At 42.9% G+C, this 27,201-nt stretch overlaps 1 protein-coding gene across 1 annotated transcript; it reads left to right on the forward strand.

Moving 5' to 3' along the window:
• Nucleotides 1–155: 155 nt before the first annotated feature.
• On the forward strand, nt 156–26,952 carry LOC118565945 (interferon-induced very large GTPase 1-like). Its single transcript, XM_036147050.1, has 8 exons — nt 156–194; nt 303–356; nt 648–1,094; nt 1,209–1,702; nt 2,055–2,182; nt 2,287–2,474; nt 16,939–17,122; nt 21,817–26,952. Exons 1-8 carry the CDS (start codon nt 156–158, stop codon nt 26,520–26,522), a joined length of 6,240 nt encoding a protein of 2,079 aa, XP_036002943.1. The 3' UTR covers nt 26,523–26,952.
• Nucleotides 26,953–27,201: the final 249 nt, after the last annotated feature.

A 27,201-nucleotide genomic window follows, 5' to 3' on the forward strand; every position in this document is an offset into this window, starting at 1 on the left:
CCTGATCCATCCAACCTTCTTTGTGGCAATAAAGCTCCTAAATATCTGGTTCTGTGTGTGGTTTGAATTTGGGCTCGGACCCCGGTCATTACAGTACAAACCAGCCACGACAGAGTCCGTCACCCACACAGAGCCAATTCGGGGACCGGAGCATAATGGCGGATGACGAGGAGCCGCAGAGGGCTCCGCAGGCTGTAGCGGTCCCGTCTAGTCAATTGGATTCGGCCGTCCTGCATGGATCGGCTCGCCGCCGGAGGCGAGGACGTCAGCCTGCCTGTCCGGTCTCTCTCACCTCCGTGCAGCCATTAGCCGAGCCAACCCGGCTGCCGTCTGCTGCCGAGCCCCTGTCCCAGTCGGTAGACTCCATTGCTCCTGCTGCTACTTCCTGCCCAGTTCCTTGCTCTGTAGTCCGGAGCCCGCAGACCAACGGAGCCAAGCTCTCCACAGCTCCGCTTTGTGACGCACCCAGCTCGGAGTAAAGAAGACTGGAGGACAAAATAAGAACTTTTGCCCCTACAATCAAGCGTCTGAGGGAGACTCTATTTTCTCAGTATTCTGAAGAGCTGGAGAGAAAATTAAAGGAATTGGAGGACAACTATAGATCAGCTCTCAGGGCATTCTACAGCCGTTCTGCTCCTGTCACCGAGTGTTCGGCCGACGCCTCGCCTTCCGCTCCTGTCACCGAGTGTCCGGCCGATGCCTTGCCTTCCACTTCTGTCACCGAGTGTCCGGCCGACGCCTCGCCTTCCGCTCCTGTCACCGAGTGTCCGGTCGACGCCTCGCCTCCTGATTTGGTCACCGAGGGTCCGGCCGACGCCTCACCTCCTGATTCGGTCACTAAGGGTCCAGCGGACGCCTCAGTCCCAGAGCAAGTTTGTGAAGGTGCACATGCCCCAGTCTGGGACGATGTTACAATGGCCGCACCACATGTTGTGGAGTCTCACCTTTGGGACTTCTTCTATGGGGACAGGGAGGACCTGTTCTCAATAAGGGCTGTTCCGGCCCATGGAGGGGCTGCGCACATTGCGGCCACCGAAGGCCTCCCTGCTCTGCCATCGCAGGAGGACCCGCCTGCGCCCAAGCCTCAAGAGGAGGTCCAGGGGGACCCGCCTGCGCCCAAGCCTCAACAGGAGGTCCAGGAGGACCCGCCTGCGCCCAAGCCTCAACAGGGGGTGCAGGAGGACCCGCCTGCGCCCAAGCCTTAACAGGAGGTCCAGGAGGACCCGCCTGCACCCAAGCCTCAACAGGAGGTCCAGGAGGACCCGTCGCCGACTTGCGACGCGATGACCAAGGAGGGTCCGTCGTCGACCTGTGAGGTGGGAACCCAGGTGGACGCTTCCTCCTTCGAGCGCCCCGGTCCTCGGGAGAGGGCTCAGCACCCAAGATCTCCTGGAGACTTTGCCCCCCTTGGTGTTCTTCTGAAGCCTCAGCCCCTGGTCGCCCTGGTAGACAGCCATCTCTGGGAGAGACTTTACTGGCTGTCACTGTCTGACATCCTCCAGAGGCTGGTTTTGAGGCTTTTTGTTGCCAAGGGTCTGTCCTCCACGACAGCCTGTAGCCAGGTTCCCCCACCAGACGCCTGTAGCCAGGTTCCCCCACCTGTCGCCTGTAGCCCGGCGCCCCCCTGCAGACCCAACCTTTCCCCAGAGCCGGGTCCCAACGGACTCGCCCCTGGGCGCCGCTTCCGAGCCAGCGCTGCCCGGTGCGCCTCATCAAGCTGGCGCAGTCCAGCACGCCCCCACATATTTGTATGCCCGGTTGGGGTTGTTTTTTGTTCTTTGGTTCCTGGCCCTCTGTCCTATGCCTCCCTCCGCCCACCCTGGGTGGGTAGTTTTTCGTTTTTTTGGTCTTTGTCAGGTCTGCCCCTATTATGCCCGGCTTTGGGCGTCTGGAATCCGCCGTTGAGGGGGGGGGGGGGGGGGGGGGTTCTGTAATGATTCTAGCTCAGTCTTTCGCCTGATCACCTCCTCCCCACTGATCACCGTCACCTGCAGCTAATTCCCTGCTCTAATTACTCCTGTCAGCCCATCCCTATAAAAGCACTCCTCTTTCAGTTTGTCTTTGCTGGTTTGTCTGATCTCCAAGACTCTGCACTCCCTCAATCACCAGATGTCCAGCTTCCCTTCTGCTCTCCAGCCTGTGCACTCCTCTCCAGCCAGTCTGCTACCTCACGCCATCCCAGGTTAGTTGATCTTGCCTCCCACTCACCTCTTTACTTTGTGTTCCAGTCTTCCCTCTTGTCTCGATCCACTAGCACGTCCTGGCTTTCATCCTGACGCACCACAGCCACAGTCCTCCTTCACATCCTGGTCCCTGTTCCGACGCACCACCTGTCCCACTTCGTCAGCACGCTTTGGACCCAGCTCCGGAGCTCATCAGGCTCGTTCTCTCAGTGCTCCTGCGTCCTGTCTGCGGTGGCCCTGAGGACCACCGTACCCGTCTGCCTGCTTAATCTCCACCATCTCCAGTCTCCAGTCAGTGTGGCAATAAAGCTCCTAAATATCCGGCTCTGTGTGTGGTTTGAATTCGGGCTCGGACCCCGGTCATTACAATAACATGATTTGATATAAAAAGTCTTGATCAGTTTAAGAAAAAAAATTCTTTCTAATGTCTTGCTAAAAGTAAAATTGCCAGATTTATTTAAGCTAACATTATTAATTTAGCTGAAATTCTTTCCAGAAAACTCTATTTAACCTTTTTAGCCGCACAATCCCTTCTTTGTCCCAATCGGGTTGACACACCGCCAATCCCACACACGTTCAAAAAAATAAAAAGCTTTTTTAATAGCTATATTACAGCCTGCAGGTTTAATTTGATATGTGTTTGATGACGAGAGAGAGGGAGAGAGAATGTCACGGTTTTGGTTTTGTTTGTTTTACTTAGGACATTTTCTGGACTTCTCTTATTCGGTCTGTCTTCTCTAAGCCATCACCCACTATTCAATCAGCCCAGTTTTCCTCCAGCCATCATCCTACCCTAGACCCTCCCCCCAAGTTACACAACTCCCCCCTACTTCCACCCCACAACCCCCTAGGTCAGTGGTTTTATGTACCATCTCCTTTGTGACTTTTTCCACGCTACGTTAGCTTAGAGTTAAATTTTATTTCGGGATAGACTTAATTCTGTAATACACAACCAATCTCCGGGTCAGGAAATGTCTTTTTCTCAGAATACTTAGAACAAAATGTGTCTGCATACTTTGTAGGTGGCCAGGACATCGCTTTCAGGGTTTACTTAGAATCAAATGGTCAGATTCAATTACAGGTAGATGTCTGTTAAGATAGGGCTTATCCACTCAGACGAGTTTAGCATGGAATGGTATTTCCCCCCTTTAGTAAACATATCCGTCGGGGGTTTTCACTGTTTACATACAATCAAATGGTCAGACACAAGTATGGGTAGGTGTCTGTAAAGATAACAGCTTATCCAATCAGATGAGTTTAGGGGAGGAATAGGATTTTTTTCCGTTTCTCATGATATAATCCCTTTCAAATTCGCCGTGTTTAGACATCTCCATAGTGATCAAATCCTGTTCAGCATGGCCCGAGTAGGAAACTATGGGGTTCCATTTGTGCCAAAAATATGTTCATGCGTCTTCTGATGTGTTCATGTGTCTATGTAAGGTGTGTATGTACAGTATAGTGCTTGTGTAATGGAAAGTGTGTTGATATATTAAAGAATTATTTTTGTTCTTTGACAATGTATTTTGGGAAAAACTGGTTAGTTTTAGACTAAACAAAAGTGAACAACGTGAACACATGTTGTACACGTGTTGTTCACGAGCATATATGCTCGTGAACAACATGTGTCATTTTGCTATAACGTGTTTTAACTTGTGGTGGGAACCTATGACAACGTGTTATGGAAAAGACTGATTCCTTATTTTGTTTGATTTGCTGTATTCTGAGTTTGCAATGTTATTTTGCTTCACATACTGCGGAGATGCTGGGAACGTTTTTTGTTTGGGAAACATGTTTTGGAAACGGGCAAACAGCTCAGATGGGAGGGAGAAGTGGCCGCTTTCGCTCCCATCTGATACTTTGTTTATTAGTATAAAAAGGAGGGAACCATCCTCAGTCATTGAAGTCTGCCGTGTGAGGATGCCCGGCCGCATTGATGTCGCTCTAACCGGACTGACCGACTTCCCAGTCCTGTACCATGGTAAGGAATGGAACATCACGCCTGTTTGAAAGCAATGTTGCTTTGAGTGCTTGCTACTTTGCGTGTGCGAAGTGCTTGCTGTTTTGTTGCTATATTCTGTGGGGAATAATGAAGGACATAGTTATTCTGCCAGGTATAGTGTTTGTTAGTGCTTGCCACTTTGCGTGTGCAAAGTGCTTGCTGTTTTGTGTTGCTGTGTTCTGTGGGGAACAATAAATGTGGGCCTTATATTCTAACAGAAACAGAGTTTGAGTCCTTATTTGTGTTTGCCGATCTCTTCCGGACCTGAATAAAAATTTCATAAAACATTTTGCAGGATAGAGAAGAGACTGCAATATACAAATATGGAAGTGAAGATAGTCCTGAGGTGGGAACAGCTTCTTTTTAAGAAGATAGCATTGTGTGTGCGCAGTAGTGGAAGAAACCGGAACCGTGGGGCGCTCCGCTGCAGGCAGCGGGACCCAAAGACTTATTGGCAGTGTTGCAGAAAATTAAAAAAACAGTAGGAGAAACACTGCCTTATATCCTAAATTCAAATCAAAACATTATTCAAGTTTACCATGCAATGTATCTGCAAGGGGTCCTTCTTGCCTGGGCAAAGGACATATAAAACATATACCAAATCCTGGTCTGGTGTATTGCAGCTGGCAACTGTTATATGTAAAATAGAAAAATCTCAATACTTTTCAGCTAATAAGAAATAACAAATTTGTCTAACCTATTTTGTCTAAAAACAGAATGTCTAACTCAGCGCACATCTGCGCATACCAGAGAGGCCCTTGTAATAAACCTGTCACCCCAGAAAGTCCTGAGCAACCCCCTTTTGTAAATTTATGACATGCAGTTGTTAACCAGAGAGACATTCCCACCCATTGGATCTCCTGCTCATAATTGTACACCTTCTGCTGTTTAATTATGATCAATACCGTCAAAACTCACGTTTAAAAGGACATATCAGTTACATAACTGAAAAGTGAATAGACATTAGTATATTTTCAAAACCGCAAACCTGTACGCTGGTATATGCTCAATCGGCTGCCTCAAAGAAATGTTTAACCCCCTCCTGATCCATTTACCTAATTGCTCAAAGATGAAGAGAAAGAAAAAAATATAACACGTCATCCAGATCACCTCCCATTAAATTTGTTCAGCAGTATATGGCTAGAAATAACAATCTGTGTTTTACCTTAAAAATTGTTGTTACCAGTCTGTGTGGTTCCTGTCATAGATTTAGATAGACATTCTGGCACATCAGGCAGAAGGAGATATGAACTTAGACTTCGCGTTCAAAGCTTCCATGTGTGGAAGTCTGCATCTTTTCCCCCCACGTGTTGCAGTGGCAGATCGCTGTAATGTCTCTGCGAAGCACCTCAGTGACAAAGTATCAGTCCACAACTCAGAATCTGATGAAATATGTGGCTCCAATGTGTGCAGAAAGTTCATACAGTCACTTCACTTGACAGCTTGGGATCTGCGCTGTTCATGGGCGTTGGCCACTCTTCCAGGGTGCATAAACATTGTTCATGGGAGCGTTATCCCCTTGCCAGGATACTGACCTTCTTGAGGTGAGGTCATATTGGGACTTCATGCCAGGCTGACTTACTGGTGGTGTGAAACAGCCTCTTGCCCAGTGCCCAGCATGAGCAACTGTAGCAGATGATGGGTGCTTTAATAAATTCGACATATCAGCTCTAAATGCTCAGTTGTATCGCTCCAACCTCAAATCGGCACTGATCACCATATTTGTCATCTGCTTCCATGCTTCAGAACCAACAGACCTGCAATGAAATGAAAGACAAAAAAAACAGGAGGAGGCAGCCCCCCTCCTTGGATTAAATTAGAGACATTCCTTGGTGCAATCTGCTGCTTTCTCTTACTCCCTTTCTACTCTATTTCCGATAACTGTAATTTTAATATCTTTCAGTAATTAACAAACTCAAGCTTTGTCTTTCTCCCCTCCTTTTGAGCCACATGCAAATAGTGTATTAAATATTTTTCCTAGCGAGCATACCAGGATTTAAGTTCATCAGCTGAGATACTGAAGAGGACACACTTTTTAATACTATTTCTCTAAATAATTCACCCAAATTGGACTGATTTTTTCCAGTAGATGTTGTAAATCTCAGTCAAACTTAGAAAGCTCTGCTAAAATAGATAAAAGAAAATGCTGTGTAACTTCATGCGGAGGTTACACAGCTTTCATCCAAAGAAGAAATGATAAAAAACACTAAAGTTACATACTAAAATGGCTCTAAAATCAGTTTTGTGCCTTTGTTTAATTTTTTTTTTATTCAGCCAGCCACGATTGATCACCAGCAAGATGTTCAGAAGTTTATTCACCAGAAATTGCATATCACCAAATGAAAAAAAGAAAAGATTCCTCGGCTCCTAAATTACTTTGTAACAAGGGCATCTACATTTTGTGGAACTATGAAAATGTGGTTGCATATAATGAAGACTTTGGGGACCGTCCTGTGATTTTCCTTTAATACTTTCCATTCCTGCTCTTTTCTGCCGCTCTGCAATATCAGTATCTATAATAAAATGATGCAAGCCATTAACATTTGTCATAGATTCCTTAATATTAGCTGCTTCATTTAAGGATAACTTCAAAACTGTAATGAATTTGCTAATGTTGAACCCAAATGTGAGCCGGACAAGGAGCTGTATTTTTAAAAGGGGTTTATTAACAAAATCCAGGTGGCAAAAAGGCTGACTCAAAAAACTGAAAGGCAACGAGCAGAACAGACATGGACTGGCAGGCGGGCAGGTAGTACACAAAAATAATAAAAGGCTGGAAAGGGTTTACCGCAGGCTGACGAGAGGGATAAACACAAGACATTCCGGCAACAAACAAACAACTAAGGCAGACTTAAATAGGAGGATGGAACAGGTGAGCAGGGCGGGACCAATTAACCAAAACAGGTGAAAGCAATAGAAGGAACATACAGACTAATAAAGAAAGTAAGACCAAGACTAATGCACACGAGCTGACATAAATAATAACTAAGACCAGGTAACTACAAACAGACTAAGCACAAATCAAAAACAATACAACACAGAAATAAATCCTAAAACAGAAAAGTTGACTAACTGAAAATAACCTAAACCACAACAGAACATTACAGAGCCCCTCCCTCAAGGGCGGATTCCAGATGCCCCTAAATGCTTTAGAAAAATGTAAAGGAAAAACAAAAAAAGTCAGACCGGGCGGGTGGAGGGGGCTACAGGCTGGAGGGCAAGAAACTAAAGAAAAGCCCAAAACAAGAGTCCAGAACAGAAAACAACCCTCAAAAGGGCGAACACGAACTAACTAAAAAAAACCTCAAAAACAGCTTCCTGAACAGTCTGGTGGGCATCTCGGAGGACGACCCCCGGCGAATCAGGATGTCCGGCGGGCGTCCCGGAGGACGACCCCGGCGGGTCAGGATGTCCGGCGGTCGTCCCGGAGGACGACCCAGGCGAGTCAGGATGTCCGGCGGTCGTCCCGGCGGACGACCCAGGCGAGTCAGGATGTCCGGCGGTCGTCCCGTCGGACAGCCCAGGCGGGACTGGATCTCCGGCGGACGGCCCCGGCGTGACAGGTTCTCCGGCGGACGGCCCCGGCCTGACAGGTTCTCCGGCGGACGGCCCCGGCGAGACATGATTTCAGGTGGCCGCCGGCGGAGCAAGGCGATTGGAGGCCGTCGGCGGAGCAGAAACCTTGGAGACCAACGGCACGGCAGGACCCTCAGAGATCGTTGGCGGGACCTGGAGAGGGAGAAAATAGAACCTGGCACCGGACTACAGGGTACGGAAGGCGCCAGACTACAGGGTACGGAAGGCGCCGGACTACAGGCTAAGGAGGGCGCCGGACCACAGGCTAAGGGGGGCGCCGGACCACAGGCTGAGGAGGGCGCCGGACTACAGGCTAAAGGAGGCGCCGGACTACAGGCTAAAGGAGGCGCCGGACTACAGGCTAAAGGGGGCACCGGACTACAGGCTGAGGAGGGCGCCGGACTACAGGCTAAAGGAGGCGCCGGACTACAGGCTAAAGGGGGCACCGGACTACAGGCTAAAGGAGGCGCCGAACTACAGGCTAAAGGAGACGCCGGACTACAGGCTAAAGGCAGCGGCGCATGGTTAACGGCTACAGGCGGCGGCACATGGTTAGTGGCTACAGGCGGCGGTGCCTGGTTAGTGGCTACAGGCGGCGGCGCCTGGTTAGTGGCTACAGAGGGCGGCGCCTTGTTAACGGCTCCAGGCGGCGGCGCCTGGTTAACGGCTACAGGCGGCGGCGCCTGGTTAACGGCTACAGGCGGCGGCGCCTGGTTAACGGCTACAGGCGGCGGCGCCTGGTTAACGGCTACAGGCGGCGGCGCCTGGTTAACGGCTACAGGCGGCGGCGCCTGGTTAGTGGCTACAGGCGGCGGCGCCTGGTTAGTGGCTACAGACGGCGGCGCCTTGTTAACGGCTACAGGCAGCGGCGCCTTGTTAACGGCTACAGGCGGCGGCGCCTGGTTAACGGCTACAGGCGGCGGCACCTGGTTAACGGCTACAGGCGGCGGCGCCTGGTTAGTGGCTACAGGCGGCGGCACCTGGTTAGTGACTACCGGCGGCGGCGCCTGGTTACAGGCGACTGAAGAGGGAGCCTGGCTACAGGCGACAAAAGGAGCCTGGCTACAGGCGACTAACGAAGGAGCCTGGCTACAGGCGACTAAAGAAGGAGCCTGGCTACAGGCGACAAAAGGAGCCTGGCTACAGGCGACTAAAGAAGGAGCCTGACTACAGGGGACTGAAAAGGGAGCCCGGCTACAGGCGACTGAAAAGGGAGCCTGGCTACAGGCGACTGAAGGGGGAGCCTGGCTACAGGCGACTGAAGGGGGAGCCTGGCTACAGGCGGTTGAAGGGGGAGCCTGGCTACAGGCGGCTGAAGGGGGAGCCTGGCTACAGGCGGCTAAGGAGGGAGCCTGGCTACAGGCTTCAGGAGGCCCCGGGCTACAGACTTCAGGAGGCCCCGGGCTACAGGCTTCAGGAGGCCCCGGGCTACAGGCTTCAGGAGGCCCCGGGCTACAGGCTTCAGGAGGCCCCGGGCTACAGGCTTCAGGAGGCCCCGGGCTACAGGTTTCAGGAGCTAAAATCAGACCCTTAGCAACCAGAAGTCTTAGGACCAGCTTCTGGAGGGTCTCGGAAAGCGACATCCAATAAAGTCTCTCCCAAAGTTGGCTTTCCATGAAGGTAATAAGGGGTCTTGGCTTACACACAACTCTGAGAGGCTCAAAGTCTCCAGGGGGCCCCGGTTGTTGAATCCCCTTCTGAGGTCCCGAGTGCCCGAAGAGCGAAGGATCCCCCTGGGTTCCCACGTCGCAGGTCTGCGACGGACCCCTCTGGGTTCCCACGTTGCAGGTCTGCGACGGACCCCTCTGGGTTCCAACGTCGCAGGTCTGCGACGGACCCCTCTGGGTTCCCACGTCGCAGGTCTGCTGGGGCAGGTCCTCCTGACCCCTCTCACAGGACTTGGGCAGAGGCAGATCCTCTTGGACCCCCTCTGGTGACTTGATGGGAGCCGAGGTGTCGGCCAGACCCTCGAGGACAGACTCAGGAGCCGAGGCGTCGGCCAGACCCTCGGGGACAGACTCAGGAGCCGAGGTGTCGGCCAGACCCTCGGGGATAGACTCAGGAGCCGAGGCGTCGGCCAGACCCTCGGGGGCAGACTCAGGAGCCGAGGGGTCGGCCGGACCCTCGGGGACAGGCTCAGGAGCTGAGGCGTCGGCCGGACCCTCGGGGACAATCTTAGGTCGGCAGTAGAAAGCCTGGAGGGCTGATCTATAGTGTCCCTCCACTTCTTTTAACTTCTCCTCCAAACCCACGGAATAATGAATGAGAAGAGCCTACCTGAGGCGTTTAATTATGGGCACAAAAGATCTTAACTTGTCCTCTAACAAGTTATGCTCAACATCGTTGGTGCCACCGGGAGGCGCTGTAGGAGTCACGGAGCCGGCAAATGAAGGAAGCCGGTCTGCCACACAGGAAGTCGCAGCAGGAACGGTGGGGTCCGCTGACCGAGACGGCGGCTCAGCAATGAACGGGCGCTGGACTGGCTCGTCTGTCCGCCCAATGGAACCGGTGGGAGGGTGGCCAGTAGATCTCCTTCTCCTCCGACGGAGGAACGGCGGGGTCTGCTGGAGTTCTGATTCCCTTGATTGAACCGGGGTCGGCGGAGCCTGTGGCGATTCCAGCCTCTCCTCTTTTGAAGAGGGGGAAAGAAAAAGATCCGGACGCAGCTCCTGAACCACCTCCACCTCCACATCCAGAAAGAGATCAGGATCCGGAACAAATGGTGGCGAGGAGGACCGACAGGAGAGGTCCGGTGAGTGGCTACTTGAGCTAAGTTCGATAGTTGGAGCGCCGGTATGTGCCAGTACAGCTCCTCCAGAAAGGAAAAAAACGTGTCGGCTTTGGGTTCATGGTGGCCGGAATGTAATGTAATGAATTTGCTAATGTTGAACCCAAATGTGAGCCGGACACGGAGCTGTATTTTTAAAAGGGGTTTATTAACAAAATCCAGGTGGCAAAAAGGCTGACTCAAAAATCTGAAAGGCAACGAGCAGAACAGACACGGACTGGCAGGCGGGCAGATAGTACACAAAAATAATAAAAGGCTGGAAAGGGCTTACCGCAGGTTGACGAGAGGGATAAACAAGACATTCCGGCAACAAACAAACAACTAAGGCAGACTTAAATAGGAGGATGGAACAGGTGAGCAGGGCGGGACCAATTAACCAAAACAGGTGAAAGCAATAGAAGGAACATACAGACTAATAAAGAAAGTAAGACCAAGACTAATGCACACGAGCTGACATAAATAATAACTAAGACCAGGTCACTACAAACAGACTAAGCACAAATCAAAAAAAACACAACACAGAAATAAATCCTAAAACAGAAAAGTTGACTAACTGAAAATAACCTAAACCACAACAGAACATTACAAAAACTGACACAACTAAATGCAGGGTTAACAAAATCTATCAAATCAGCAGCAATGTCCTTTTGCCAACACAATTAAGCGTCATTTTATCCTTAACTTTCAACTTTTAGTTTTGCTCAGTCGTGTTTTCTCCCAGACCAGCAATGAGCAGAAGCCGATAACGTGCTATTACCTGCTCTCTGTTAATCAGCTAGATTTAAGTCTGGTATATTATATTCATATGGCTAGAGCTATCAAACAATAAAAACATTTTAATCACCATTTAATCACGAATTATATTTTATTTCTGAAAGTGTAAAAGCTAATTTAGGCATTTTAATATGCTATTTTGCAATAGATAACACTAATTAAAATTATGCTCTTACAGAAGGCATCTTCCCTTTTTTTATTTGTTCCCAATTTTTTAATGCCTCAAACAAATGTTTAATGTTCTCCCAAATTTCCAACAACTTTTCAAAACTTCTAACCTCTTTCTAACTTTTAGGCTACAGTTTAAAATAAAATGTTTCTCAAAAACTCACCGAGATGCAGCTGGCCATGCTGTCTCCAATGGAACTCACCCATCAGCTGCTGCGACACCTCAAATCACTTTTCTCCATTCAAACTTCTCTTAGGCTTCAACAAACATCATTAATGCATTAACCTTTTTTCCAATGATTTCCAAATTCTCCTTATCTTTTACCCATATCTTAGCCAGATTCTTGCTCCATAATTAACACTTTTTTTTACCAAATGTAATCTGCTCCACAGTACTTCTCTATTGTAAGGCCCAGAGCTGTGTGTGTGTGTGTGTGTGTGTGTGTGTGTGGGGGGGGGGGGGCACACACACAGACCCCTACTCTATGCATGCACACAAACAGACAGACCCAGACTTAGGAGCCGCAAACTCAGCTCTTTGTTTTCTCACACAATGGATCCCATTTTAACTGATACAAAATATTGGACAAGACATAACATATAAGTATTATATAACATATAAGTATTATATAACATGTAATACTGAGGATGCCATCTCCTCTGCTCTTCACCTGAGCCTGGCACACCTGAAGGAGAAGAACATGCACGTGCGAATGCTGTTCTGGACTTCAGTTTAGCATTTATCACCATCATCCCACAGAATCTGGTGGGAAAACTGGAACATCTGGGCTTCAGCACACCCCTTCACAACTGGCTGCTAGACTTCCTCACCAACAGACCTCAGTCGGTCCAGGTCGGACAGAACACCTCTTAGCACGGGCTCCCCTCAGGGCTGCGTCCTGAGCCCCCTGCTGTTTGAACATCTTCAAACTTTGTAAATGTTCACACACAGCAACTACCAAGATTAGATATAAGTCTGTAATTTATTAAGTCATCTTGATCAAGAAAGGGTTTCTGATTCTGACCCGTCTGCCTGCTCTGCTCTCCCTATCAGCAATTAAGCTTGTCATCTCCAGCTGGTTGCAATCAGCAATCAGCATCTTGTCTGTTTTCCAGCAGTTATATTCAGCCTCTGGCAGGCATACAGGGACATTTGCAAGCCACTGAGCGAGTATTATCCAGCACTTCTTTCTTGCTTGACCACGTTCATGACCATTCATTCATCTCATGGATTCCCCTGTCCTGCCTTGCCCATGTCGGATTTATCTACTTTCTAGACTATGACCCTGTTTTTCCTCCTCGACTTACACATCCTGTCTAAACCCCTGATTACTAGCCCGAGTTTGCTTCCCTGTCATTTGTTTTATCCATTAACTGAAAGGACACATTGGTCTGTCGCTGCTCCTGCTGCTGATCTTGATGACTGGTTAACACCTACTGCCAGTCAACCCCCACACCATGTCCTCCGTTGCTTTTGTAAGTTTCCGACAAGTTTCGACACAGGTAATCACAAATGAGCAACACTGTAAATGGCCAATAACTGCTGGGAAGTAACGAGATTCACTACAGTTTACAAGGATGAAAATCTTTGCTTTTTGTGCCATGAGAGCACGGACTGCTATGCTAAACTGAACTAGAAAATGGTCAGGTATATCAATCTCACATATGTTTTATGGGTCTATGCAGAATGCATGGGAATGTACAAATTTGTGTCCTTAATGAGTACAACAAGTCAGTGATTGAATGAGGCAAAAAGAGTCAACCAAATTTTAGAAATTGCCGGACCAGGAGTTTGCTGCCACATCATATATGTACATGAAAATCTACAAACTATTAAAAGATTATCATACTTTTATCAGTTTCCAAATCCACCCTTGCCAGGAAATCGGTAAAATTTCAAAGAAAATATTCAGTGGACAATACAGCACTGAACTCAACAATGGAGGGAACATTTCATCTCCAATAGCTGCTGTTCCAAGGTGGTGTAAGGCTCCGGGAAAATCTGCTAACAGTGAAAGTGGGTTTTGGACATTGTAACAAGGCCCCTACCCTTGGTAGTCTTTCTCAGAAAGTTGAGGAATGTACAATCAAAAGGAACCTGTTGCTTACCGCTTCTTCTTTTACCCTCTTTGGCAAAGAAAAGGCAAGTGAAAAGGATATTTGAGGGCATCTTCTATTTTAACTCTTGAAAAAGATTGTCAGGGCTGATCAGCCGGGCCGGATTTACCATATACAAATTCTTATTCGAGATTTGGAGAGTACCATGAAAGTTTTCACATATTTTGTTATGTTACAGCCTAATGCCAAAGTTATTTAAATAATTATTTATGAAAGATAAAGTAAGAAATTCCATGTAGGTACATATTCAAAACCTTTGCTAGACCTTTGATAGTAATTACAATCTCTTTCTTGAATACAAGCTTTACACACCTATCTGGTCAATTTACACAATTTTTTTCATACACAGAACCTATTAAGCTCCATGACGTTGGGAGGGAAACGTCAGTGCACGGCCATTTTTGTTAGACTTTTATTAAATTTCACGAGAGACGTTCAATTAGATTTAAAACCCAATATCTTGACTGGAGTGATTGCCCGTGGCCAGTCTATAGGGTATAGTAAGGTGTTAATCTGGCCCTGCTGATCAGGGGTCCAGTTCAGATGACAGTACTTATGCAACAAGAAACAACTGTTAGGGATGATCATCCAGAGCTCACAGCTTGAGTAAATAGCTATCTGAGCTATAAACACTTAGAAACTGGCTTATAGTCCAAATGTGCTAACCTATTCTATATATATAATGCTTAATAGTTCCAAATTCTTGGTGACCATTATTAATCTTACTGTTTATACTTTTCACACAAATATAAACTTTTCAAAATTCATTATTTTGTTTTTTGTCAGCAAAAATGTGATTTATTTTTTTTATGTTTTTAATTATTTACAAAAGAGTTCAGAGTATTATGTTAAAGACAGTTATAATTTTCCCCTTATTTATATACATTAAATTCTGGTTTTCGGAAAAGCTGTGTTCAGCTTACAACATGGTGAAACCACACAGCACTAAGTGGCAATCAATTAATGTACTGTAAGCATCTTAGATTTCCTGGAAGCTGACAAAACAAAAAGTGAAAGTAGCATCAAGAATATAAAAGGGGTCGCCTCCTGCACCTCAGCCACTACTGCTCCACAGCATTCACTGCAGCATCACAGACAGAGAGCTGGCACTTCCCTCTACCAACGACTTTAATTTTTAATCTTTACATTTTTTTTATCTTTTTATTTACATGGAGAGGTCTTCTACAAAGGTAGGAATTTTGTGTAGATTTTTTGATTATCTTTATACATATCCTTTAAAAGGGTTGTTCATTAACATTTTTCACTCCTGCACATCTTACTAAGCTGTAAAAAGGCTGATTTACATCGCAGATTTGGGATAATGGGCACACCAGTAATACAGTTTATACCTATATCATAATTCTAAGTAAATATTTAATGAAGAAACGGAGAAAATGGGCCTTTGTCATATTGTCTAAGACGCTTCATCTTCATGTGTAATAGCTATCGAATAAATGAAATATTGCTGCAAAAAAATATTTAATTTGCAGGTTTATCCAAGACAATAAAATATATTCTGAGATAAATAACCTGAGGAAATATATTTAGGGAAACCTAAAAGTAACTAAAGAATGAAATGCTTTGGTTCCAATTGTACAGCTATGGAATAAAATGTTCTAAGGTTAATTCTACAACGGTATAAAACAACCCCTTTGTATGTAACCATAACATGATTTGATATAAAAAGTCTTAATCAATTGAAATATTAACTGTTTTCTCACTTACATCTTGCTAAAAGTAAAATTGCAAGATTTATTTAAGATAACTTCATTAATTTAGCTGTAATTCTTTCCAGAAAAGTAAATTTAAAGGATTACCTTTATATTTTAAGCGCACACAATAACACGGTCTGTGTTTCTTAAAGTGGAAAATATATACAGTTTCTTATTTCGTTTAAGCATCATGCAATTATTTTTCGTGGCTTTCTTTAGTGATAAAATGTGTTTTGAATTAAATTTTTTAACCAATGTCTTATGGCTATTACAGAATTTCTACAGTCAAAATTCTTGCTCTGGCTGTTTCAGATTTTAAGGTCCTGTAAAAAATGTATAAGGTATATACAAAGCCCCATATAAATTATATGAGAACAAAGCTGAACAGACAGCATCACAAAGAGAAAGTAGCAAAGCTAAAGGTCAGGGAGAAAGCTGTTCAGAGGTTTATGGCAGAGTTAAAAAAAACATTATGAAAAGTCCTGGACATCTTACCAGGGACTATTCAGTCCATTATCTAATAAAGGAGATAGGATTGCACAAGTTGAACCTATACCCACCCAGGGGTGTGGTATAGGGAGGACAGTTAGGAGGATTCCTTGAATGTCAGGGACCAGAAATAGAACATTTAATGGATTTTTGAAAACTTTTGGGGTGATTTTAATGACACATGAGCCAACTGTCATGAAACTACTTTTATTAATTTCAAGCCACATGACAGTAATATGAAAATGAATCCTTAAAAACATAACAAAAATTGTTATTATTTTGGGACCAGAAATACAGGAGCCTATAGCACTAGTTACACAACACTGGTATGCTGCTATTGATTAGCAAATATAGAGAAAAGGTAATATGTGAACACATAAATAAAGAGAGCACAACAGTGCGATGGCTTGCTCTCTTGCAAGCCATTACATTGAGAGCTATTACTCTCTTTTCAGGTTGTGCCTTTGCTAATGTTTTTTTCTTTGTATCAGAGTGACTGCATTAATTTCTTGCCCTGAACCATATTTTCTGAAATATTCTTTATGCAGGCCCAAAAAAAATAGGTTTTCCCTAATGCAAAAGTTGTTAATATCAGGACAATATTGTTAGTTGATAAATATTTCAATCTGTTAATTAACTAAGCTTCTGGGCCTTATAGGATTGTATAAGATCATCAACCTGAAGGAGGAAGTTCCAGATGCAAAATATCATTGAATCATTTGTCTCATTTGTCTTTCAGAGAGAAGCTGCCTGAATACTCAAGCAGGTCTTAGTGTTAAAGACTCTGCTTCCACAATGGAGGTACACACCAATTCTGCCTCAAATGAATGATGAAAAACACCATACCTGTTATACTGGAAACAAATATTAATGATCTTATATTCATCTTAAGGAAAAGAGTATCAAAGATTCAAATGTGGATCTTTCCAGTGAAGAGAAAAGAGAGCCTGGAACCACATGTGCTCATTGTGGGGCTGAAAAGTGTGAAGCAGGAACAGATGGTAAGGATCAGTCTACTCAATTTAAAAAGACAGCTACAGTAAGATCTGCAGTCTGTAAGTGTCTTCAGGTAATATTATGACTGTTGTTGAAGGGGGTGTTACCTTCACAGCTCCTGGCCGTCGCCTAAAGAGAACAGAGGTTGACGTCAGACATGAGGCAGTGTCTCGTCCTGAGGAGACTCCAAAGGCAGAATCTGGAGACAACAAAAGCAGAAAGGATGAAACTTTACACAAGACAACAGACACAAACGACTCAGCAGAAGTCATCAACCTCCAAGGAAAGCAAAACCTTGAGGAAGAAGGACAAAAACAACGTAAGAATGCTATGTCACTTCAGCAACTGAGTTGAATGTGAAACAAAAAACCTGAAAATGAATTTATTTTGACCTAAATACATTTTTGCCAATTGGAATGTTATTACCTTGCCCTAAAGACCTGAATCACATGGTCAAACTATCTCACTAGCAGGCAGTCAAACTCTACGGAGTTTAGCTACTGAGCTAATATTAGTCAGGTGTGTTGAGGACTCATCTTAGACTCATCTTACCCTTCATTCACACATACTCCTTCATCCATGTGTTCTCAGTTATGTCACATATAAAAGCCATTCTAGTCAATGAGGTATTCCCCACAGGCTCTCTGGCACCATGTTATGACAGAACACCCTCCTCCATTGACCGTAAGAAATATGGATTGAATCTATTTGAAACGGATGATGGCGCAAACTGTGTCAATTTCTAAAAACGAGATGAGCTAGACAGGATGTCAGATGTTCTCTAAAATAAGCGACTATAAACACAAGTTATAAAGAGACATAGTCACACTCCTGTGCTACAGACACTGTAAACCAGCTTAAATATCACTCTGCCCCTCTGAACAAATGACATGTCTCTGCCGGAAGGACAGAGTAGTTGCTGGACTACACTGCCCTGTTTCAAACATAACAGCATGTATGATTCATGTATGGTAGGAGGAAGTAGCTGAGTGGCTGCTGATGAGCGGCTGAGATCTTGCGAAAGCTGTGCGTAAGTAAAAATGGCAGTGTATTGATCATATCAATCCGATCCACTCAGGGAATATCAAGCCAATAAATTAAAGTAAAACATTTAAATATTAACAACTGTGTCAACTTTGTCAATAAAACACCCTGGACAAGGAGACAGTATTAGCCTGGGGAGCTACTTTGACGAGTGTTTTGACAGCAATGTAATGGTGAAGGAAAAAATTCTACAGCCACAAACACACTATTTTCAAACTGCTCGCGTTCAAGCTTGACCAGCGCTCTTCCAGGTCCAGTGCTTGAAAAATAAAAAATAAACAATCTTTGATACAAGTATGTTTTTATTAGTTTAATTTATTACAAACATGCATATTAAAATCCCCAAATAATTATTTTATAACCCTAATATATATATATATATATATATATATATATATATATATATATATATATAGAGAGAGAGAGAGAGATATATATATATATATATATATATATATATATATATATATATATATATATATATATATATATATATATATAGATAGATATATATATATATATATAGAGAGAGAGAGAGAGATATATTTATAGATAGATAGATAGATAGATAGATAGATAGATAGATAGATAGATAGATAGATAGATAGATAGATAGATAGATAGATAGATAGATAGATAGATAGATAGATAGATAGATAGATAATGGGACATGCATCCTCCAACTTCAGCTTCCCACTTGTGGTGAATCTCAATTTTGTTACATGGAATGTGCAGGGAGCTGGCACCAAGAGAGAATAAGTTTTTTTAGCCAAATGAAAAGATTAAAGGCACATTTTTTTCTTATCACAAGACATTAATAAATCAGCTAGAACTGTGAACAATCTTAACTTACCTGAGTCCACTAATGTGTTTTCTACCTCCTATAACTCTAGACATGGAAGAAGAGCAATTTTAATCCACAAAAATGTTAAAATGTTAGATAAAATTAGAGATCCTGAAGATAAATTCATAACAATAAAAATATATATTCTTCACCAAAAGTTATATATTGTCAGCATATATGTTCTTGACCCCTCATATTTTCACAAACAATTCCATGCACTTTCAAAACACCTGGATTACTCTCTGTTGTTGAGAGGGCACTTCAATTTTGGTATTTTGGTCCAAATTAAGAAATAGACAAGTTGAATACAACAGGTACTCATTTTACTTGGTATATGTATAACTATTTATATAGGGACATGCACTTTCTAGCTTCAGCTGCTCAATCATACATATGGTGAATTTAAGGTTTGTGACATGGAATGTGAATGGAGCTGGCACCAGAGAGAAAAAGTTAAAGATCTTTAACCAGCTAAAAAGATTAAAGGCAGATGTTTTTTTATTGCAAGAAACTCATAAATCAGCTACAACTGTAAACAATCTTAACTCACCTGAGCTCCCTAACGTCTTTGCTGCCTGCTATAACTCTAGATTTAGTAGCAATTTTAATCCAGAACATTTTCAGTTTTACAATATTACACAAGGGTTATAGATCCTGAAGTTAGATTAATAATAACAAAAATATCTATTCATAACCAAAAGTTATGCATTGTCAGTATATATGACCCAAATGTTGATGACCCCTCATTCTTCCATAAACCTTTACATGTGCTCTCAAAACACGTGGATTGTTCTCTATTTATTGGGGGTGACCTCAGCTTTGGTCTAAATGAGGAAATAGACAGGTTGAATACAACAGGGACTCAGCGCAGTTGGCAGTCATTAAATGTAGTCAAACAATACATGAGTGATTTTTGGTCTTTGCGATCTCTTCATCCTAACAATAAGGAATATACTTTCTTTTCAAATGTCCTTATTTCTACTCTCTTTTGGACTATTTCTCAATCAGAAGCTTGCTGCTGTCTGAAATTTGAGATACTGTAATAAATCCTATTGCTGTCAGTGATCATGCTCCTGTTACTTTAACACTAACAAATTAAAAAAAAATCCTTACAAAAAATGGCTGACGACTTAATACATCATTAAAGATGAAGAATTTATAAAATATTTAAAAAAGGAATGGGCTTCATACTTGGAGTACAATGATCTAGCAGGGACATCAGCATCTATTATCTGTGAGGCAGGGAAAGCAGTGATGAGGGGTAATTTCATTCTAATCTCATAAAAAGAAGATAGAAAACAAAAAGATTCAGGAATTAGAGGAAAAAATTAAGTTACTTGAAACCTCCCAAGAAGAGGAGAAGTTGGGTAAAATCTGTAAAGTAAAAATAATAATTGCTGGTGAAGATTCTCAGTCATCCAGACAATGGTCATTCCAACAAAGTTAAAAAACAAAACAATTGGACTTTATTGAAGTTTGAAGACATTTTCTCAATTCAGATGTCTGCAGTAAAATGTGAATTAAACAAATATATTGAAAAGCAAAATATTTTTTTAATACAAAGACTTCTAATAGAAAACTTTAAACACAGCAATAAGTCAGGAAGCTTCTTAGCTAATCGGCTAAAAATAAACAAAGAAAAAACAACTATTTTTGCAGTCACAGACTTAACCTCATCCTCAGAGTATAAACAACACCTTCTAATCCAGATGTATGAAACGGTGTGTAGACATGTCACACATGAATTGCCTTGATAAATTCGGATGTGTGGGAAATAATCCAGCAGTTCATGTGTATCTTGGGCAACCCTGTCCCCGCCCCTAATTACATATGTAAATAAATTCAAATGCCCGGAAGGCATATACCACATGTCCAAATATGCCACACAGTGCCGTTAGACAGTCACAGGTGGATCCTGAGGGATATTTGTAGTGAATTATAGCAAACTAACAGCTTCTTCAGTGACATCAGGAACTCATTAAGAAGCTGTCTAAATATAAAGTTTGTCTGCTCATACCTGTTTTGTTCTAAAATGTCTTTCAAATTTAAACTGCACTGTCTGACTGCTGCATTGAGCTCAATTATAGCGTAATGCTTATCGTTGTAATGCACACCAAATCATTGTGACATGAATATGCCACTCATACTTGGATTTTAAATTAAAATTTTTAAGACAAGTCAGTATGTTAGATAGAAAATTACCAAGTGGCCCATCATGCACTGAGTCTGCTCATATTTTGTTCCAAACACAACTATTATTATAGGAATATAATTTGAGTTAAAAAATTGTTAATATGATACTATTGCGAAATCCTGAGTTAACAGGAATATAGCAATATGAGTGCGGTCTTAGATCTGATTAAATTTAGACATTGACTGGAGAGCTTGTGTTTTCATGGAGCAGGCAGACTAAATTTCAGATTATTATTAATAATGGTGTATCATTGGGATCGTCTCTTGTAGTAACACCCATCATTTGATGGATATGTGTTAGATGACATCAACCTCAAATTGATAGATTTGGGGAATCGCAAGATGCTTCATCTAGCTTAGTTTTAGAGGTTTTAGATGTGGCCTGCTGTTGTGGGAGTTTTGGGTGGAATTCTAAGCAATAGTAACTGAGTTCCCATCTTTACTAAATGAGGAGACGGTGGTATGACGTTCCAGCACTTTTATTGAGAAACAGAGCAGAGATTCACATAGATGGAAAGTAATCGCACCCCACGGTTCCGCTGCGGTCTCTGTCTGCCCTGTCTCTGTCTGCTTCGCTTTTCGGGCTTCCCCTAATACTGCACCGTGGCCTTCCCATGAGACAAAACAAAGACAGTCTATCGTAAACAATCAGTATCCCTCAGCAGCTGCAGCATTTGGCCTTGCAATCAGAAAACAGTGGATCTCATACACAGACATCAGGTCTCCAGGCCTCCTCTGTCCGAGTGGTGTGAGGCCATAGTGACTTCAGAATAATAATTCTTATAACACCTGCCCAACCTTTCATCTTTATGTAACATATTAAGTTGTAGAACAATGTTTGTTTCCTACTGTGTAAAAATGTGATCATCAGTGCTGTTTTTTGGCTCTTTTGAAAAGGCACATTAAAAACTATCTATTTATATGATCCACAGAGACCAATCTTGAAAGCCTTTTGGAAGATCTGGGGTTGAAGGAGCAGTACCACAGAGAGAAGCTATCGCTCAGCAAAATACTTCAGATCGATGAGAAGACAATGACTGATGACCCTGGTACTTGTAAAGCAAATGCTTCATTGTGTTTTCTTAAGAAATTGATGATGGTTAATGTGACTGCTAGGACTGTGAATCCTCCGGCTGATTCAAACTGTTTTGATGCTTCAGAGACCACAGATTACAATTTTGATGATCTTTCTGACAGTCCAAATGATGCTGAAGTCTTTAATCCTCTTGATATAATCACTGCTCTCTTTCTGTGCTCTGATGGGTTTGTTCAGCAAGAGTTAGCACTAAAAATGTCCATGTGTCAGTTCTCTGTTCCTCTGCTGCTTCCTAACTGTGATACTAAACAGTGCACCCTCATGCTGTGGGCCATGAGAGACATTGTTAAGAAGTACAGACCTCCAGATCTTTCAGAATCAAAGGGCTTCAAAGAAGAAAGAATCGTTCTTTCTGAGCTTCCAATGATCTCATTTGTGAGACTGGGTGAGTGCTCCTTGTCCAAATCAGAGATTCTCAACAAACTTCTGAGTAACCCTCAGCAGTACCATGACACCTTTGTTCACCACAACATGGAGTGTGGAGACAGTCCAAGAAAAATATCTGATGGACTGACTGAAATTACCTGGTACCTTCCCTGTGGAAACAAAAACATGGACATTTTCAGTGAGCCAGTTGCTATAGCTAACCTTCGTGGTGACATTGCTGCACATGAAACACAATTCTCCTTTTTGTGTCAGACATCTGCAGCAGTTTTTGTGTTCTTTGATCAGCTGGAGTCTAAGTGTAAACTGCTGACCAACAAAAACCACAAAGCAAAGATCTTCTTGGTAGGAAACCAAAAGAGCAAGAGCTTTAATCTAGATGTTCTAAAGAAAATAGCAGACAAGCTGAACTTAAAGAAGAACATCATTATAAAAACGAAACAGACCAATGATGCAGACTTTGTGAAACGTTTGAGGACAACTGTGAGCAGTGTACTTACCAACCCAGTGACGAAGATGTCAATAGAGCAGATGACTGACATTGCACATGAACTGGGAATTTCTGTCGATGAAGATTCACCAGAGTGCCAGGCTGGGAGGAAAAATGCAGATGCCATCACTGCAGAGATTAAAGACACCTTTAAATTTAAAGAAAAACAGTTTCCTTTGCAAGGCCAGATCTGGAAGGAACTGACTTTTTTGGAAAAGGAAGAATTTCGTCTTCGAAAAGTTGGCTCTGAAGACATAGAAAACTATAAAAGTAATCTTAAAATGAAAAAACAAGAGCTGCGTAGGAAACAGAACTCCCATGCTATGTCAAATTTCATGAGTCGCTTCATTAGTGCAATATCCAGCAAAGAGAGAGGTTATTTTCTGAAATGGATGCGAATGAACCTCGACAACTTGTCTAGAATAAAACTTTCCAGCCTCAGGGAGCTTTACAAGGAAAAATGCAAGGACTCTGAGAACAAAAATGAAATCAAAGAAATTGACCAACAACTTTCTAGCAGCTCACTGGGAATTGAGCACTTTTTCCGTGAAATGGGTCAGATCTACGAAGCTTCTCTTTACCTTCCAGAAACAGACCCTTCACGTCAACAACTGCAACATCTGCCCAAACTCTATGCTCAGTTGCTGCTGGATGGATTTCCTCTGGAGCTTGTAGATGGAGATGCTTCCAACATACCTCTCAGATGGGTGAGCGATGTTCTTTCTCAGCTCAATGACTTGGTGTCTCCAAAGAACAAGATAGTGGTTGTCACAGTTCTTGGAGTTCAGAGCACAGGAAAATCCACTCTCCTTAACACCATGTTTGGGGTGCAGTTTGCAGTCAGCAGTGGTCGATGCACTCGAGGAGCCTTCATGCTGCTCATCAAAGTCAGTGAGGACTTCAAAAAAGATCTGAACTGTGACTTTGTGGTGATCATTGACACTGAAGGCTTAAAGTCACCAGAGCTGGCACAGCTGGATAACAGCCATGAACATGACAATGAGCTGGCAACACTGGTTGTTGGGCTGAGTGACGTCACCATTATCAATATTGCAATGGAGAATTCAACAGAAATGAAAGACATCCTGCAGATAGTGGTGCATGCTTTCCTCAGGATGAAGGAGGTCGGCAAAAAGCCTAAATGTCAGTTTGTTCACCAGAACGTTTCTGATGTTTCAGCCCATGAGAAGAACCTACGAGACAGGAAGCTGCTCCTAGAACAGCTTAATGAGATGACCCAGGCAGCAGCTAAAATGGAAAAGAAAGAGGAGAACAAGAACTTCACTGATGTGATGGAGTACAATCCAGATACTGGGAACTGCTACATTCCTGGACTCTGGAATGGAAACCCACCAATGGCACCAGTCAATGTGGGATACAGTGAGACTGTCTATGAGCTCAAGAAAAACATCATCCAACTGCTGGGAAAGTGTGAGTCAACTTCTAACGACATCTTGGAGTTCAGAGAGTGGATAAACAGTCTGTGGACTGCAGTAAAGCATGAAAACTTCATCTTCAGCTTTAGAAACAGCCTGGTAGCTGATGCATACATGAGGCTCTGCACAGAGTACAACAAATGGGAGTGGGAGTTCAAAAAAGAAATGTACACCTGGGTTACCAATGCAGAGACAAGAATTTCAAATGTTGGGACAGTTGCTGCAAAAACTGAAATATCTAACCTGAGAGAATACATGACTCTGTTGAAAAGTGAAGGAACTACAGAGCTGACCAAGTGGGAGTCAAAGATGCTTGACAATCTGAAAAAATACTTTGAGCAGCCAGAAGGTCATGTTTATCTGGTTGAAGAATACAGAGAGGATTTCTCAAACAGCATAAAGAGTCTGCGGAAACAAACTGAAAGCTCAGTGTTTAACCAGATCACAGCAGCAGCTGACATCAAACAAGGACTGAAAGAACTCGACAAAATCAGAGACACTTACATACAAGAAATTGAAACAGCAGTTGGTGCTTTAATTGATGAATGTCGTAAGAAAAAAGTAAAAATGACGGATGGAGAGCTTGATGAAAGTTTTAATAAGATGTGGGCTGAAACACTGAACACCTTGTCTTTCTCTGCACAGCAGACTTCAAATATCTTCACCAGTGTTTCCCTTCAGTTGCGAACAAATCTTTCACATAAGGGAGGCCATGCATGTGAGCTGCTGAGTGAAAGAAAACTCCAAGACTGTGGACTGGAACCTTTTACATACAAACCCAAAGGAAAGAAAGAAACAATTGAACACACATTTTCTCGATTTTTGCCCTGGAAAGATGCTGTAAAGGCAAAACAAGAAATCGCTGAAAGCATCATATCTGCTTGCGATGACTGTGTTGGTGATAAAGTTATGAGAAAAACCAACTATCATGATACTTACATCCAGGAAATCCTTCACATCATTGATGAGAGGCTGAACAAGACTGATGTTTATAAAGACATCGAGTTTGAAGTGTCTCTGAAACAGCACATCTGTGGCTCTGCAGCCAGGGAGTTTCAGAAAATGCATGAAGATTTTTTAGAAAAACATGATCCTTACAGACGTCTGCATAAAAACAAGGACAAGTTTTGTGCAGATTTCAAAGATGTGTTCCATGAGCGAGACCAATGCTTGAAGAAAGCTGAAGAGTTCACCAACCAGTGTCTGGAACCTGCTGTGGAGGACTTTGTCTATCGTTCTCTTGGCCTTGACATTGTTGATAAAATGCTGACAAGAGAGGAGTTCAGCACACGGATGTCCTTCCAGTATTATATTTTACTGGATTTGATTTCAAAAAGTGACTTCCAAAGCTTTCAGATCTATAGCTGCTCATATGAACATTATGTAAAATCGTGGATATCTGATAGAATTAAGGAGGTCTTCTCCTTAGAGTCAACATTAAGTGAGTTTGAGGACAGACATCTTCAGTCCATCATTGACCACATAAATGCTGCCATTGAAAAGGCAAAAGCAGAAAAGACTGACAGTCTGAAGACATTTGCAGAAAATATCTGTAAAGAACTTGGTGATATACTGGTCATTTCTCAGGATGCTCTTGATGCTTTCATGGTTCTGAACAAAGCTGACCAGGACCAGTTTGCCCAATGGCTCAACGAGTGTGTGAAGGACATGGCAGACAGTCTTAGAAAGAAGTTTAAAAAAAACACATTTGACACAAAGCTCACACAACTCAAAGTAAAACCACAAAATGAGCTTTTCAGCAGAGTTATTGGTTGTGGCAAACAGTGTCCATTCTGCAAAGTACCATGTGATGCAGGTGGAAAAGACCACACTGTACACTTTGCTTCCCTGCATCGACCAGAGGGTTTAGGTCAGTACAGGTGGGATGGCTCAGAAAAACTCATGACTGACATCTGCTCTTCTGCTGTTATCAGTGACATGCGCTTTAGATGCAGTGATACAAAGTATGAATGGCATCCTTACAAAGATTATAGGACAATTTTTCCAGCCTGGAAAATTCAACCAGATGTGAGCCTTGAGGCATCAGATTATTGGAAATACGTGATGAAGAAGTACAACAAGGAATTTGCTGAAGCATATCATGCTCTGCCTGCTGACATTCCTGATTCTTGGAAGAGTATCACAGAAGAACAGGCAAAGGAAAGTCTCAAGAAGTCATTCGGCATTCAAAGTCTTTTTTTATCCTTTTTTTTCCCTTCAAAGCTCACTTAATTTACAAGTAGTTTTTATCTCTTTCACTAAAGAAACAATGAACTGCTAAAGCCTTTTTTGATAAAGGTCCTTAATTTATCAGTAATCATTTATATTTTTAGCCTTTCATCATTCTATTCTTTGATCAACATTTATCAACAAAATATCTCTTCAGTAAATATTTACACTCTAGTTGAAAAACTCTGAATGTGCTTCTAAATTGCATAGATAATTAAAGTTTGGGTAAATGTTTGGAGAGTTCCATTATAAACTATTTGTTCAAATTTAACGACTCCTAATCCTAAATCGTTCAACAGGATTGATTGCTTTACAGTCAGCAATTCATACACACACTAAGTTTCCTTAGATAGAAAACGTTTTACCAAATTAAATACTAAACTTAACCTGATTGTTTTGATTTACAAGTATGATCAAATTAGAATGTGTGAATCTGTCTCAGTGTTGAACTGAGTATATATATTTCTATATATGAACTTGATCTGCTTTGTTATCTAGGTCCTTTGGGTATGACATTTGTTGTGAATCAATAAAAATAAGTCTGATGTCAAATTCTTTGTATCTTAGTTATAGTTGTTTATCAAGTATGGGTGTAGTTATGATATGAAAAAAATATTCTTTTACATATTTCTTTTTTTATTGGTACATTTAATGTCAAACACTCTTTCTGTCATTACCACAT

Source organism: Fundulus heteroclitus, chromosome 14 (assembly GCF_011125445.2).
Source record: "Fundulus heteroclitus isolate FHET01 chromosome 14, MU-UCD_Fhet_4.1, whole genome shotgun sequence".
In the NCBI taxonomy this organism is placed as follows: domain Eukaryota; kingdom Metazoa; phylum Chordata; class Actinopteri; order Cyprinodontiformes; family Fundulidae; genus Fundulus; species Fundulus heteroclitus.

Excerpts from the sequence above, each read along its gene's own strand:
- LOC118565945 (XM_036147050.1), top strand. The coding sequence starts at position 156 with ATGGCGGATGACGAGGAGCCGCAGAGGGCTCCGCAGGCT. Across the intron at positions 357-647 it reads CCGAGCCCCTGTCCCAGTCG|TGTTCGGCCGACGCCTCGCC; the intron begins GTAGACTCCATT and ends CCTGTCACCGAG. Across the intron at positions 1,095-1,208 it reads CGCCCAAGCCTCAAGAGGAG|GAGGTCCAGGAGGACCCGCC; the intron begins GTCCAGGGGGAC and ends AAGCCTTAACAG.